Source organism: Dendrobates tinctorius, unplaced genomic scaffold (assembly GCF_039654945.1).
Source record: "Dendrobates tinctorius isolate UK_male_01 unplaced genomic scaffold, ASM3965494v1 ptg000820l, whole genome shotgun sequence".
Taxonomy (NCBI): domain Eukaryota; kingdom Metazoa; phylum Chordata; class Amphibia; order Anura; family Dendrobatidae; genus Dendrobates; species Dendrobates tinctorius.
The window spans coordinates 9,464-25,000 of record NW_027362457.1 but is presented as its reverse complement, the minus strand read 5'-3'; the positions used below and the strand labels follow the sequence as shown (position 1 = coordinate 25,000).

The 15,537-nt window shown below is 47.3% G+C and overlaps 1 protein-coding gene across 2 annotated transcripts; it reads right to left on the bottom strand.

Annotated features, from left to right (window-relative positions):
• Positions 1-32: 32 nt before the first annotated feature.
• On the bottom strand, positions 33-9,007 carry LOC141080273 (gastrula zinc finger protein XlCGF66.1-like). Of its 2 annotated transcripts, none has more exons than XM_073565455.1 (5): positions 8,819-9,007; positions 2,205-2,354; positions 1,896-2,075; positions 1,688-1,811; positions 33-1,604 (listed from the first exon to the last, which is right to left on the bottom strand). In XM_073565455.1, exons 2-5 carry the CDS (start codon positions 2,259-2,261, stop codon positions 1,486-1,488), a joined length of 480 nt encoding a protein of 159 aa, XP_073421556.1. In that variant the 5' UTR covers positions 2,262-2,354; positions 8,819-9,007; the 3' UTR covers positions 33-1,485. The 2 variants fall into 2 exon arrangements, with proteins under 2 accessions (XP_073421556.1, XP_073421555.1); XM_073565454.1 differs by lacking the exon at positions 8,819-9,007 and adding an exon at positions 8,140-8,340 and having other exon boundaries at positions 35-1,604.
• Positions 9,008-15,537: the final 6,530 nt, after the last annotated feature.

Genomic DNA, 15,537 nt, shown 5'->3' with positions numbered 1-15,537 from the left:
ACGTTTAAAAGTGTGGCGGAACACAAATGTTTGAGGGGTCAGAACATTTGTGTTGGTGGCGTGGCGGGAGTGGTCCTCGAGGTTGGTGGTGCCAGGAAATGGCGGTTTGGATGGGGGGGGGGATCTGTAAGGTCCTGGACTCCCCCTTGGGCGGATTAATATGGAACGGAACATAATGGTCACACCGAGGAACAGAAGCGGAAATACACGGGTATTTCGGGCGGATATTGTCCGGTCGAGTCTATTAGTGTCTCTGAGTTGGTGCTTAGCGGCTAGAGGCAGGACTCATTCTGGGGACAAGGTTTATGGGGTCATTGACCTGTGGCAGTTACAATTCTTGGGCCTCGAGGACCGCCCCTCCTTTGGGAACATTGTTTATAAATGTTTTGTTAAAATGTTAATAAATGGCTGCTGTGGCCAATTTATCCAATAAAGGTGTGTGAGTCGTCATTTAATGGGTATGCAAGCTTAAAGTGGATGGGGAGGAGTTCTATAGGAATCGCGAATACCCATTGTCAAGTGAGGCCGTACTGGGCCGCAGGCAATCGAAGGGAGGACGACATGACAGGGTTGAGGGGAACTATAGGAAAAGTTACATGTAAGGGGTTTTTGGTAAGGAAGGGGTTAAAGGTTTTGAATAATAGCAAGGGGACGAGGCTTCAGGGTGGAGGAGGGGTCACAAGGGGGGAAGTAGGGGGAGAACTATAAGAAGGCATAGCCATTTGAGTGGGGCAACCATTTTAGGTGCCCCATCACACTAGTAACAAGCTCCCACCCATCCGCCCTTTGTTATTTGGGTCATGGTGGAATCGTCTTCAGGAACTATAGATACGGGGTGTATAGAGGGTTAAGAATTCCGATTCACTAGGAAATGTTTACATTTATGTACATTTGTCATGGCAGCTTGGCGTGGCAGGAGTGGTCCTCGAGGTTGGTGGTGCCAGGAAATGGCGGTTTGGAGGGGGGGGGATCTGTAAGGTCCTGGACTCCCCCTTGGGCGGATTAATGTGGAACGGAACATAATGGTCACACCGAGGAACAGAAGCGGAAATACGCTGGTATTTCGGGCGGATATTGTCCGGTCGAGTCTATTAGTGTCTCTGAGTTGGTGCTTAGCGGCTAGAGGCAGGACTCATTCTGGGGACAAGGTTTATGGGGTCATTGACCTGTGGCAGTTACAATTCTTGGGCCTCGAGGACCACCCCTCCTTTGGCAACATTGTTTATAAATGTTTTGTTAAAATGTTAATAAATGGCTGCTGTGGCCAATTTATCCAATAAAGGTGTGCAAGTCGTCATTTAATGGGTATGGCAAGCTTAAAGTGGATGGTGGATGGGGAAGAGTTCTATAGGAATCGCGAATACCCATTGTCATGCCATCTCCACCGCTCTCATTACACAAGTATAAAACATATAATACTGGTGGATAAAAGAAGACTGAGCACAAGACCTTCACAGCAGTCTACACATCATAGGGGAGATCTCATTACACCTTCTCTCCATCTACCTGATGATCCTGAGGAGCATTGGGATCTTCTTGTTTACAGTCCTGTGGAAGAGGAGGACGGGGACATCTCTCTGGTGTTGTCCTCTTACTGGATAGAACTGGAGGAAACACATACAGGGACTGAATTCATTGTTTACATACAGATAATTATAGGCCGTGTGTATTTAGTCCTGTATATTACCTGGTGATGTGAGGGGCTGGGGAACCTCCATCATGATGTCCTTGTACAGATCTTTGTGTCGTTCTAAATACTCCCACTCCTCCATGGAGAAATAGACAGCGACATCCTGACACCTTATAGGAACCTGACACATACAATGATACCGTCATCCCCCCCGATCCCTTCATAGTGTTACTGTATAATGTCCCAGCATTCCCAGCAGTGTCACCTCTCCAGTCAGCAGCTCAATCATCTTGTAGATGAGTTCTAGGATCTTCTGGTCATTGATGTCCTCATGTATCAGGGTATAAGGTGGAGGCCCCGTGATTGGGCTCAGGGGTCTTCCCCATCCCTCAGACACAGGGTCCTGACAGTGTTCACTAGAGGTCTTCTTCACTACTGTGTAATCCTGGTTATGGAGAGGCACATTAATAAATCTCACTACAGACATCTCCAGAGTCCTCACCTCTCCAGTTCTGTCCATCTGTTATTCCCATAGATAAGAATGATGTAATGTGATGTCATCAGAATCTCTCACCTCTCCAGCAAGCCGGAAGAGGATCTCTAGGGTGAGGTGTAATATCCTCTCTGCCATCCTGTCTCTGTCCGTATCCTTCCTTGATGGGTAAATCAGGAAAATTCTCTTATTTAGAAGATCTTCACTGAGAGGATCCGATATTGTAGAGACCTGAATGAGAAGAAGATGAGCCGATGTAACATCATAAAAATCCTGTGTAATAATACAATTACTGGAGATAAGGGAAACATATGAGATTTATTATTTTACAGTATTTAGTTTTCTTCTTTACATCTACTAATAAAACCTATATAGCGTTGGAGTCCTGGGTTCGAATCCCACCAAGGACAACATCTGCAAGGAGTTTGTATGTTCTCCCCGTGTTTGCGTGGATTTCCTCTGGGTTCTCCGGTTTCCTCCCACATTCCAAAGACATACTGATAGGGAATTTAGATTGTGAGCCCCATCGGGGACAGTGATGATAATGTGTGCAAACTGTAGAGTGCTGCGGAATATGTTAGTGCTATATAAAAATTAAAGATTATTATTATTATATTTTAGGCCACAGACAACAAGCAGTTTCTCCCTCGGAGTCGGCAGCTGAATATTTTTCTCATAGACTCATCTTCCATAACGCTAATTCTCGTCTCATTTAGGCTTGTTTCACATTTGCGGACGGAGGGCTGCAGACTTCCCTCGTGAAGCCCCTCCCCCTCCGGTCAGCTCCACCTATTTCTGCATGCGGCTTGCGTAAGTATATGAACCGGTAAGGTAAAAAAACTTCAATTGTATTTACAAGGAGCCTTACAAAAGTATAGATATAGAATATAAAAAACAACCTTTATTACAGTCTAGATAAAAGACAAAACAACCACACAAAAACACAAACAACCGTGTCACCTACTGAACCCTAATGGGGGTCCTGATATGAAACTGCCTACCAGCAGAGGTTGGCACCCTAAACATAATCGAGATTGGCGCCCCCGCTCAACGACAGCTGTACCCTAAATCTCCTAGATGACCCTGGATAAATGCAGCACGCGGTCACTCAAATAATAATAATAAATCTTTATTTTTATATAGCGCTAACATATTCCGCAGCGCTTTACAGTTTGCACACATTTTCATCACTGTCCCCGATGGGGCTCACAATCTAAATTCCCTATCAGTATGTCTTTTGGAGTGTGGGAGGAAACCGGAGTGCCCGGAGGAAACCCACGCAAACACGGGGAGAACATACAAACTCCTTGCAGATGTTGTCCTTGGTGGGAACCCAGGACCCCAGCGCTGCAAGGCTGCAGCACTAACCACTGAGCCACCGTGCTGCCCCATAAATAACCAGGAAAGGAGTGTATAGGAATTGCCAAAAAAGTAGTAGTTGGGTAGGCAACAATAGAAAAAAATTGCAAAAACAGTGCAATTGACAAAGACAATAAAGTGACGTGTGCAGAACAAATGAGTACTATCAGCGGAGGTTGGTACCCTACTGGTCAGTGGAATGGTGCCCCCGCTCCACGACGGCTCACCCTCAATAGACCCTGATATAACTGATAGTAAAACATTAGGGTGACATAATAATATATCTGGAAGGCATAATTCATGACAAAATCAACAAAATATAATCAAAGATTGTTTTGAGGATGGATAGGCAAAACCTCAACGCGTTTCTCCTAACAGGATCATCAGGAGGTAGATAGTTAGATGTAGGTTCCCGAGGAGAACTGCTCCAGTCTGTGCACTGTGAGTACTAAGGCTCCATACTACAGGTCTGATGTAGTGATGCCATTGTACCTGCAGTGCACGAAGTCTCAGACTCACAAGCGAAGGGCTGAATGGTGGATCAAGAGCTTCTGACTCCCTGATTCACTATTCTATTCAATGGTATCACCGTCATGAGAGTGTGGATATCCCTGAAATTGTGATGATGGGAAGAAGAGGGTGACTAATACCAAACCCCACTGAGCCCTGCCAATTCATAGGCACCAAAGCAACCAAGTGGGCTTCTGTTTTGGATGATACACTCCTGCCTATCCAACTATCATGTGGTAAATATCTCTTAGTGTGACGCCCCTGAGGGTTCAGTCACCACAGAGGTACTGCACCTCCTCCTGAGGTGTAGTATCCCACTACCCAGGTAAGATGGAGACACCTGACCAGACTCCAGCACCTGCATCCAGCACAGACACCTTAGAACAGCAGAGCACCCTCTATGACCCCTGCTTGGTTCATGAAGGGTGCTGGGAGGTGGGTGGAGCTTAGGTTGCACTAGAGAGCGGGAGAACTGATAGGAAGTCAGGATCAGTTCCCCAGAGAGGGATGGAGTGAGAGGACATATATGCAGCAGCTCCCTGTGAGCTGGAGCTGCTGGGAAGGAAAGGAGCAGAAAGCGTTCTCCAGAAGGAAAGGAAAGAATGGGACGTGTGGAGGAGAGCTGGGGACTGGGGCTAGATCAGAGCCCTTCTCCAAGCTTCTCCGGAGCCCTTCTCCAAGCTTATGCGCCAGAGGCCGGGTGCCGGAATCCGAGGCTGCGTGGATGCTAATGATCCTACAGCAGAAGCCGGAGGAATAGAAGCTGTGAACGCTTTATTCCCAACTAAGACTCGATGACACTGTAGCAACATGTGTGAGCCAGGACATGATTGTAAGGAGTCCCTGAAGTAGGCTACAGCTACCTGTCATGCGAGGGAGTTCTAAGTAACAGCAAGAAAGAGGAACTAGAGTGTAATTCATAACTACAAGTACTTCAGATTAGCGCTAGTAAGGAGACGTCTAGAAAAGGCACATACGGACAGGAGTGCTGGAAAGGTGTACTTTACTTGCCTGGGAGTTGGCTGAGCCCCTCACCTGGAGGACACAGCACTGAAGCGGGCATCTATGAGCATCAGAAAACAATGAGAAAAGCTTTGGAACTGCCTTCTTTCTGCACCATCTACCTCAACATCTACCATCACTGCCCTGGGACTACAGCTCTGCCTGTGGAGAGCTATTACACCTCTACTGCATCATACCATCTGTCCCAGAGGATCTGCACTGCAGCGCTGGTCACCTCTGACCAGATACCACAGGTGGCATCACAAACTTATCTGCACATAAACTTCAGCATCTATCCTCTTATTTTACATGGACACTCAGGGCCACGGACCGGGTCACTGTCACCGTGACACATCCTTTTAAGACACCAGCCCGGGACCGAGTAAACCCACTACCCTGGGGGTGCTCCAATAGATCTTGGGTTCATTAGTATTTGCATCAAGAATGAGGCTGAGTATTTATTAATTGTTGGTGGTCGGTACAATATTGTGTATGTAGGGAGCAGTACTGTGGGAACATTAGAAAGTGGGGGATTGTAGTACTGTGGAAACATTATCCTGTGTGTGTGGGAAGCTGATATTGTGGGAACATTATAGTGTGGAGGGAATGACGGTAGTATGAGATTACACTGTGTGTGGTGGGATGGTGGTACTGTGGAAACTTTGTACTGCGTGTGGGGGTATGGCGATACTATAAGAAGATTATACTGTGTTTGGTGAACTGGTGGTACTATGGGAACATTATAGTGTGTGGTGGGCTGGTGGTACTGTGAGAAGATTATACTGTGTGTGGGGGGATGGTGGTACTGTGAGAAGATTATACTATGTGTGGTGGGATGGTGGTACTGTGAGAAGATTATACTATGTGTGGGGGTATGGCGATACTGTGGAGTATCTTTTGTGTGAGAGATGCGAGTACTGTGGAAACTTTATACTGTGTGAGGGGCATCATATATACTGCACAAGGGGTGTAAAAAGGTGTGCCATAAAAAAGAATCCTCAGGGCTGTGCTACATTTGTACAAAAAGACTGCCATATGCCATCTACATGGGACCCTGTGGAACCAATGGGAAGAGTATAGATGGTATACCAGGTCAGATGACCATGATGATGCAGTTTGCTAATATTATAAAGACCATAGCCCCAAAGGCAGAACAGATTTGGTGCCAAGCAAAGGCATGGGGTGACAGATAAAAATCTGCAGTACCAAGCCATGGAAAAGTGCCCAAGGCAACTGGTTGTGGCGGCAGAACCCTGCTTACAGGGACAAAGTGAGGGCATTACACTGTGTGGGGTCCAAGAAAGGGGCCCTGTATTATGAGAGCAATCAGTTTCTTCACTTCCTGTCTTCCATAGTTGGGTCGTATGTATCTATTACAGAACAAACAAAAACGTGTGTACTGTATATATATATATATATATATATTTATGTGTGTTTATCAGCCACGCCCACTCCACATAGCCCCACCTAATCTTTAAGCATCTTTCATTTCACCAGAGCTGTTTAAAAGAAGCTGAGCTGTGATTGGTTGCTATGAACAACAGTTTTCCCACTCCACAGCACCTCAGCAGACACTGACCGGGTGAGAGAAATCTAGCATTCCCGGGAACATAAGCTCCCAGCCATTGTCTGCCCCCCAGAAAGGAGCAGAGAGAACATGATAGAAATGAATCCCCCCTCCTCTATTACTACCACGCTCTATTGTTACCAGCATAGAAAATCGCATCATCAGTGGCCGCACACAGAGCCGCACTGCCAGGTTACATTACAGCACATCTCCAGGAACTCCCTGCTCAGCGCCACCCAGATGGGGATTATGGGACGAAGGATGTGTGATGGGTATATGGACACTGGACTATGGGATGGAGGATATGTATGATGGGTATGTAGGCACAGGACTATGGGATGGAGGATGTGTGATGGGTATATGGGCATGGGACTATGGGATGGAGGATATGTATGATGGTATATGGGCACGGGACTATGGGATAGAGGATATGTATAATGGTATATGGGCACTGGACTATGGGATAGAGGATATGTGTGATGGGTATATGGGCATGGTACTATGGGATGGAGGATATGTATGATGGGTATATGGGCACGGGACTATGAGATGGCGGATATGTATGATGGTATATGGACACTGGACTATATGATGGAGGAAATGTATGATGGTATATGGACACTGGACTATGAGATGGAGGATGTGTGATGGGTATATGGGCACGGGACTATTGGATGGAGGATATGTATGATGGGTATATGGGCACAGGACTAAGGGATGGAGGATGTGTGATGGGTATATGGGCATGGGACTATGGGATGAGGATATGTATGATGGGTATATGGGCACGGGACTATGAGATGGCGGATATGTATGATGGTATATGGACACTGGACTATATGATGGAGGAAATGTATGATGGTATATGGACACTGGACTATGAGATGGAGGATGTGTGATGGGTATATGGGCACGGGACTATTGGATGGAGGATATGTATCATGGGTATATGGCACAGGACTATGGGATGGAGGGTGTGTTGTGGGTATATGGGCACTGGACTATAGGATGGAGGATGTGTGGTGGGTATATGGGCACAAGACTATGGGATGGAGCAGAGGCATAGCTAGGGGTTCAGCTCGGGGAGAGGGGCAAAAATCTGAGCGGGCCCATAACGGTAACCCTGATTACAACTCAGGTGGTACACCCTGTGTCAGTACCTCTGGGTGGACCCCTACAGCAAGGGGCCCGGGGCACCTGCACCCTCTGCCCCCCTGGTAGCTACGCTACTGGGATGGAGGATGTGTATGATGGGTATATGGGCACTGGACTATGGGATGGAGGATATATATGATGGGTATATGGGCACTGGACTATGGGATGGAGAATATGATGGGTATATGGGCATGAAACTATGGGATGGAGGATGTGTATGATGGGTATATGGGCACTGGACTATGGGATGGAGGATAATCGTTATAATTTGTTATAACTAACCACAGTAAGTTACTATGTCCGGGCAACGCCGGGCTCTTCAGCTAATGATTCTTATAAAGTGGCAACAAAACCCCCCAAAAAAGTCTCTGTGCTGAAGGAGTTAATTCCCCCCCCCAGTAATGGGGAATCTCCAGCACCTACCTCCACCCGCAGAGCCGCACTCCACATAGAGAATAATGGAGCCTCCAGCACCGACCTCCACCCGCAGAGCCGCACTCCACATATACGGCTGCTCTGTGCGCACAGGACCTGTGATGAGGTCACAGGGGGGAGGAGTCAGGAGTCACATGATATCCGGAGTGCAGACGCTACATGGAGCCTTCTCCTCAGTCAGTGACCTTCCCGCCATTATTTCCCCTCACTACTGGCACAATTCCCCCGCGCCGCCTTTTCTACACAGTGTTGTGTGTGGAATGTAACGTGTGATTTCTCTGGAGACAAATAGACCCCACACATGAGGGAATTATCACCAGTTACCGGACGGCTACTATATGGCGGCATATGATTGTGCCATCGACTTCATTCCAGGAGCGAAAATGACAAAATCTTGTTTATTTAACCCCTTCCAGAGTCCGGCTGAGGCTCATATTCGGCCATCCACCTCTCCAGTCACCGAGGGTTTTTTTGTTAAAAGGATGGAGGGCTGCGTCTGTTCTTGGATTTTAAAGAGATTAAAGGGAATCTGTCACCTATTTTTAGCCCTATAAGCTGCGGCCACCGCCATCAGGGGCTTATCTACAGCATTCTGTAATGCATTCTGTAATGCTGTAGATAAGCCCCGATGTAACCTGAAAGATAAGAAAAATGAGAAATATTATACTCATCCAGGGGCGGTCCGGGTCCGATGGGTGTCGCGGTCCGGCGCCTTCCATCTTCTAGCCATGACGTCATCTTCTTTGCTTCCCGTCGCGGCTCTGGCCCGGGCATACTGCTCTGCCCTGTTGGGAAAGATCAGAGAGGTCCATCACTTGCGCACTGCAGTACTCTGCTCTGCCCTCAACAGGGCAGAGCAGTACGCCGGAGCCGTGACGGGAAGCAAAGAAGAGGACGTCATCGCTAGAAGATGGGTGGCGCCGGACACAACTGCTACACCCATCAGATCCAGACCGCCCCTGGGTGTGTATAACCTACAGTAATTCGTTTTTCTTTTCCTTCAGGTTACATCGGGGCTTATCTACAGCATTACGGAATGCATTACAGAATGCTGTAGATAAGCCCCTGATGGCTGTGGCCGCATCTTATATGCCAAAAAATAGATGACAGATTCCCTTTAATAAAATCACGGTTCACAGTCCCTATCCTTTACCCCTTATATCTGACCTGTTTGACCAATTATCTGGAGGTAAATGGTCATATATAAAATTTGGTGATGCCATTCAGGATTAATCAATGCTCCGGCAGTCTTTGAAAATGTCATAAATTGTATTTTTTTCTCACTGGTGGGTAGATTTATGGTAATTGACCTGGACAAAATATTAAGATACTCACGTACTATGGAGGAGCATGGTGAGAATGTCAGACAGGTTCTCCAGGTTCTACATGATAACTATTTATGTGGCGCACCTGAGGGTTCAGTCGCCACAGAGGTACTGCACCTCCTCCTGAGGTGTGGTACCCCACCATTCAGGTAAGGTGGAGACCCCTGACCACGCTACAACACCTGCATCCCACACAACACAGTAGTGTAGCAAAGCACCCTTTGGTGGCTCCCTGCTTGGAACACGAAGCATGCTGGGAGGCGGGTGGAGTTTAGTTTGCACTAAAGAGCAGGAAGAGGATAGGATATAGCGAGTTGGTCACAGGAGTCTGACGTGGTCGTACCTGTGTAAGAAGATCCCCTGAGAGGGATGGAGGAAAGTGCTGCAGTGCTGCAGCCGACCTCAGTGATCAGGGTCCGCTGGCAAAGGAAAGGAACACTGAAAGAAAGCCTGACTCTCCATAAGAAGGAAAGGATTAGTACGAAACATGAGGAGAGAAAGAGAACAGAGGAATGAGGGTTGGAAGAGAACCCCTCTCAAGTTCTGGGCGCAAGGCCAGGATCCGGTCCCCGATGTTGTTTGGATACTTATGGTCCCGCAACAGACACCGGAGGAATAGAAGTTTGTGATCACTTTATTCCCACATCAGACTTGGGGGCACAACAGCAATGAGAAAGAGAGCCGGGACTTGGTAGCAGAGAGTCCCCGAAGCAGGCTACAGCTGTCTGCCGTACAAGTAGAGTTCATAGGAACATCTGACAGGAGGAACTCCAGTGTAACTCAGTACTAGGAGTACTTCATTCCAAGGCGCTAAGAGGGAGACGTTCAGCAAAGGCACATATGTTGGCGGGGTGTTGGAAAGGAGTGCTTCATCTTGCCTGGAGGTTGACTGAGCTCCTGACCTGAAGGACACGGCACCGATGCGGGCTCTTGAGCCACCACAGACTGTGAGTAAAGCTTTGGAACTACATGCCCTGGTGTCCTCTACTTATTCCTGCGTCAACTGCCCAGCACTGCTACATCCCTTGCGCCCGACACCATCTAAGGGTCGCTTCATTCACTCTGCCCTGGGACTACAGCCCTGCCTGTGAAGGGCTTTACCATCACTGCTGCACCACACCATCCGTCCCAGAGGACCTTTCTGCAGCGTCGGCTTAACATCTACCTTGCCAAACACCACAGGTGGCGTCACGACTTACACATTGACACTGAGCATTTACAATGGGCGCCCAGGGCCACGGGCCGGGTTCCAGCTACCGTGACATCTCCCATTGAGGACCATCGGGCCTGGTACCGAGTACCCCACTGCCCTGGGTGTGAGGGTGACCCATTTGTTTGCTAACCTGGAGAAATGTCAATTTGTGGTACAGCATCTCCAGTTCTCAGGACATTTGGCTTCTGCATTCGGGTTTCAGATGGACCCGTTAAGGTCCCAACAGTCCTTGATTGTTTTTAACCAAATAACCTGAAAGCGTTACAGAGATTTCTTGTGGTCGAGATACTGGGGAAAAACAAGCGCAAAACAGGGTCTTAACCGATAACAAGATATAATGAAAATAGGGGAGCATAATGCTCATCTGATGGAGTTGCAACATGTCCAAACCATAAAAGAGCTGCTGCAGGACACAGAATAGTTGATCCAGGTACCGTATAATGTCTTTGTACCTGCTCTGCTGATGAAGACTATCAGATATGGAGATTTTCCTTAAAAATGTTTATTTAAATAGGTTTTCAAAGTCAACTAATTTCAAAGTCATGCAGGACCTCTTCCTCAGGATAAAACCTGATAGCGGATAAACATGCCAAGCTTCAAACGTTTTATATGCAGTCTTTTTGAAAAAGAAAAAAAACACCAAACAAAGCACGATATGTCAAAATTCCTGAGAAAGTCCATCAAACAAAGATAAGCCTTGGTTCCTGAAGGGATTAGAATAGCAGGAAGTTTACACCGAGTCACAGCAGAGAGAAGGATAACTCCCATTCTGCAGCGCAGACTGTAACCTGGTGAGAGTTATAATATCTCCTCTGAACTGCATCTGAACTACAGTAAATGATAAAGTGACTTTCCTTGTCTCCTGCCTTATTACTCCGTGCCTTTTACTTCCATCACAATCTCTGGGGGTCAGCCCTGGTTGGAGAGGGTTAAACATCTGCACTGCCATCACCATCTACTCCCCCAGGGATCATCTGCAGTGCCGGCTATACTACAGTCGAACAGTCCAACTGGCGTCACGAATCATTACATAAACTTTATCCCTAATCAATACTCCCCTTTTACATGACCGCCTTGGGCCATGGACCGGGTCACTGCCACTGTGACACATCCCTTTAAGACAACCGGCCCGGTACAGAGTATCCCACAGCCTCTGGGGCGCATCATTTTGGCATCAAGAACAGGATACCGTGCGTGCCTAAATTCCTACAGGAGCAATGACCTGCAGCAACAGAAGCGGTGAGTCGCACGCCAGCAAACTAGGGGGGGGAAGATGTCTAATCCCGGCGATGCTCAGGGTGCAGCAGCTGCAGCTCCCATATTGCCTCTCACCATGCCTTATTTACCGGGTGCGACATGGCTGCCACAGTACAATGGCGAATCGCACACCTTAAGTGACTTCAAAGCGAAGCTGCGCAGCATGTTTGAAATTTACCCTATGTCAGAGGAGCACAAAGTCAGTATACTTACAAGTCTGCTCAGTGGCGCTGCTCAGAGAGAAGTTAAATCTTGGCCAGCGACTGATAAAAAGACTGTAAAAGACATTTTTGCTAAATTAAGGGATACTTGTGACACCCGTACTGCTTCAGAAATAAAGATGTGATTTTTCAGCTGCAGACAGAAATCACAGGACACTGTCAGAGACTATGCTCTTAACCTGCAGGAGGCGCTGCAGGCCATTAAACAAATTGATCCAGACAGTGTAAGAGATGAGAACAAAATGCTGAAAGAGCAGTTCATTGAAGGTCTTTTGTCTGATTCCAGTAAGGCACAACTGCGCATGATGTCATTGCAGAACCCTGACATGGACTTTGTTCAGATTAAAGACAGATCCATCCTTATCTTAATAGAATCTACCTATGTCTGCACTGAGCCAGTTAAACATCCAGCAGTTACATACCACCTGGGGGCAGTATCCTCACCCCAGGTGCCTGCAGTACAGCATGTGCAGATTCCAGTTGATGATTCTACAGAAGATTTACAACTTCAAGTACAGGAACTGACTAAAAATATGGCTGCTCTATGTAAAACTGTTTAGACTCTCCAGACTTGTTCCACCACAGAGAGGATAGAAAACTAGCATCAAGCCCAGATGATCTCCCATGGCGACGGCTAAAGAGTGCCGCAACATCAGTGACGACTGACTCGCGCCGGCAGGAAAACAACGGACCGATTTGACTCTTCTGGGAGACCCATCTGCAGACGGTGCCATAAGGTTGATCATTTTGAAAGGGAATGTTCTTTAAAGGGAAACTGTCACCCATATTTACTGATATCATGTAAAGATATCACCCAATTATGCATCCCATAAGGATTCTATTAGGATTTTTTATTCCCCCTGACCCCGCACCTTTGAGGCATAAATACCTTTTTTATCTTGTTGGGGATGCATGCAAATCGCTGTGGTCCGGTCCGATGGATGTGGCTTAGTAGCCTTCTCCCCCCCCTCCTTGGCTTGCTGCACGTAATCTTCATCTGTGAATATCACAGATAACGTTGGTTTCCACGGTTGCGCATTGTAAAGGTCTCTGGCGCCTGCGCAGTATGCTTTGCCCAACTGTGGGCGAAGCATATAATCGCTACTGCGCATGCGCCGGTTTTTCCAGTGCGGTCTATGCCCCGGAATTCTTCATATACAGGACACACTTCCGGGGCAAAGACTGCGTTAGCGATTATATGGTTCGCCCACAGTCGCATAAAGCATACTGCGCAGGCGCCGGAGGCCTTTACAATGCGCAAGTGCAGACACCAACGTTATCTGTGATATTCACTGATGAAGATTACGTGCAGCAAGCCAAGGAGGTGGGGAGAAGGTGACTAAGCCACGCCCAACGGATTGGGCTGCGGCGATTTGAATACGTCCCCAACAAGATAAAAAAGGTATTTATGCCTCAAAGGTCCGGGGTCAGGGGGAATAAAAAATCCTAATAGAATCCTTATGGGACACACAAATGGGTGATATCTTTACATGATATCACTAAATATGGGTGACAGATTCCCTTTAAATGGGTGACCCCTGGGGCCGAGGACCAACCCCCAGGAGTAAGACAATCTGGTCCAACTAACTGGAGAAACAGGTAAGTTGGAGGATGTCCACTTATACCTGTGGTAGTGGATGATATCCCCTTCACCGCCCTCATGGACACTGGATCACAGGTAACCACAATGCCTCACACACTGTACCAGAGATATTGGACTGATGCTAATTTTACCCAACTTCCTGATGGTGACTTGTTATTAATAGCAAGTAATGGTCAACCTCTGACACAGGTGGGATACAAGGAGGCTGTTATTAAAGTGGGGAAGGTGGAGCTCAAAGCTCAAGGTTTTGTGGTGGTAGAGGTGCACAGAGCAGAGTGTCAACCTATCATAACATTAGGCACAAATGTGACTGAAAATTGTTTAAGTGAGGTCATCACCATTTTGAAAGACATAGCCAAGTCTGCCCCATACAAAGAACAGCATGCCCTCAATAAAGATATCAAGTCCCTTGTGCAGCAACAGCAGATGGTGTTAACTGGTGGAGAGATTGGTAGCACAAGGGTGAGTGATCCCCACTCCATTATGCTTCCCCCAGGAGTGAGACTCTCATCTGGTGCAAAGCAGCAATAGGCATCAGAGGATGGGACTACCAAGCTCTCCTTGAACCAGTCTACTCAGATAGCAGACACACTGTGCTGACAGCCAGGGGAATTGTTGATTTTAAAAGAGGCAGGGTTCCGGTACATGTTCTGAACTGTGGAGAGTAGGAAGCTCGCTTGCCCCGTTATGCAACCATAGCCAAACTATTCATGGTCAGCAACAATGATATCCAGGCTGTAGAACCCTTGGATCCGTCAGAAGCGATGGATGGCAATGACTCTTCTGTTCAGAGGGAGGAATGGTTCCAAAAGATACATGTTGGCACCAATTTTACTCCTGTACATGAGAAAAATAGAGTGCAACGAGTGGTACAAGAATACGAAAGGGTTTTCAGTAAGCATCCCTTGGATTTTGGGCAGGTAAAAGGGTTTCAACATAACATCCCCACAGGAGATCACCCAACTATCAAAGGTATCGTCCTGTACCTCTAGCTCATTATCAGTGTGTAAAAGGTATGCTAAGAGAAATGAAACAAGCAGGGGTAATCAGGGATAGTAAATTCAATGAAAAGATCCAGCTCACCAGAAACAGCATCCTAACATCGGAGCACGAGACCGCTGTGTCAGGGCGTTTGATTTAGAACAATGAAGAAAGGAATGTCCAGCTCCACGATGTAGTGAAAATATAAATCCTTTTATTCACTTAGTCCATTCCAAGGTGAGGTTAAAAGGCCAGCATAGAAGAGCAAGGCTTGCGTTCATCGCGGTTCTGGTGACTTCGCACCCTTAATCATGACACAAACTGAACTCCTCTGTCAGATACAATGTTCTCAGGAATCCCGTGCAAGCGAACCACCTGTTGCAAAAACAGGGGCACCAACTCAGAGGAAGATGGCAACTTAGGGAGTGGTACAAGATGAACCATCTTAGAGAACCTATCACAAATCACTCAAATAACAGTCATCCTTTGAGAGACAGGCATATCAGAGATGAAATCCATTGAAATATGGGTCCATGGCCTCTTGGGGACAGGCAAAGACATCAACAACCCACTAGAGCGAGAACACGATTTAGACCGGGAGCACGTCCCACAGGATTGCACAAAATTCCTGACATCACGAGACAAGGAGGGCCACCAAAAAGAGCGACTCACCAGATCTCTAGTACCAAAAATACCTGGATGACCAGCCAATGCAGAGCAATGAACTTCAGACATCCCTCTCTTCTTCCACTGGTCAGGAACATACAACTTTCCACTGGGACAACG

What these genes read in the sequence shown, in the direction of transcription:
- LOC141080273 (XM_073565454.1), bottom strand. Translation starts at nt 8,166, where the DNA reads ATGTGGAGTGCGGCTCTGCGGGTGGAG. An exon ending in TCTTCCGGCTTGCTGGAGAG is followed by an intron (nt 2,076 to 2,204) that starts GTGAGAGATTCT and finishes CTCCATAACCAG; the next exon opens with GATTACACAGTAGTGAAGAA. An exon ending in CCAGCCCCTCACATCACCAG is followed by an intron (nt 1,605 to 1,687) that starts GTAATATACAGG and finishes TGTTTCCTCCAG; the next exon opens with TTCTATCCAGTAAGAGGACA.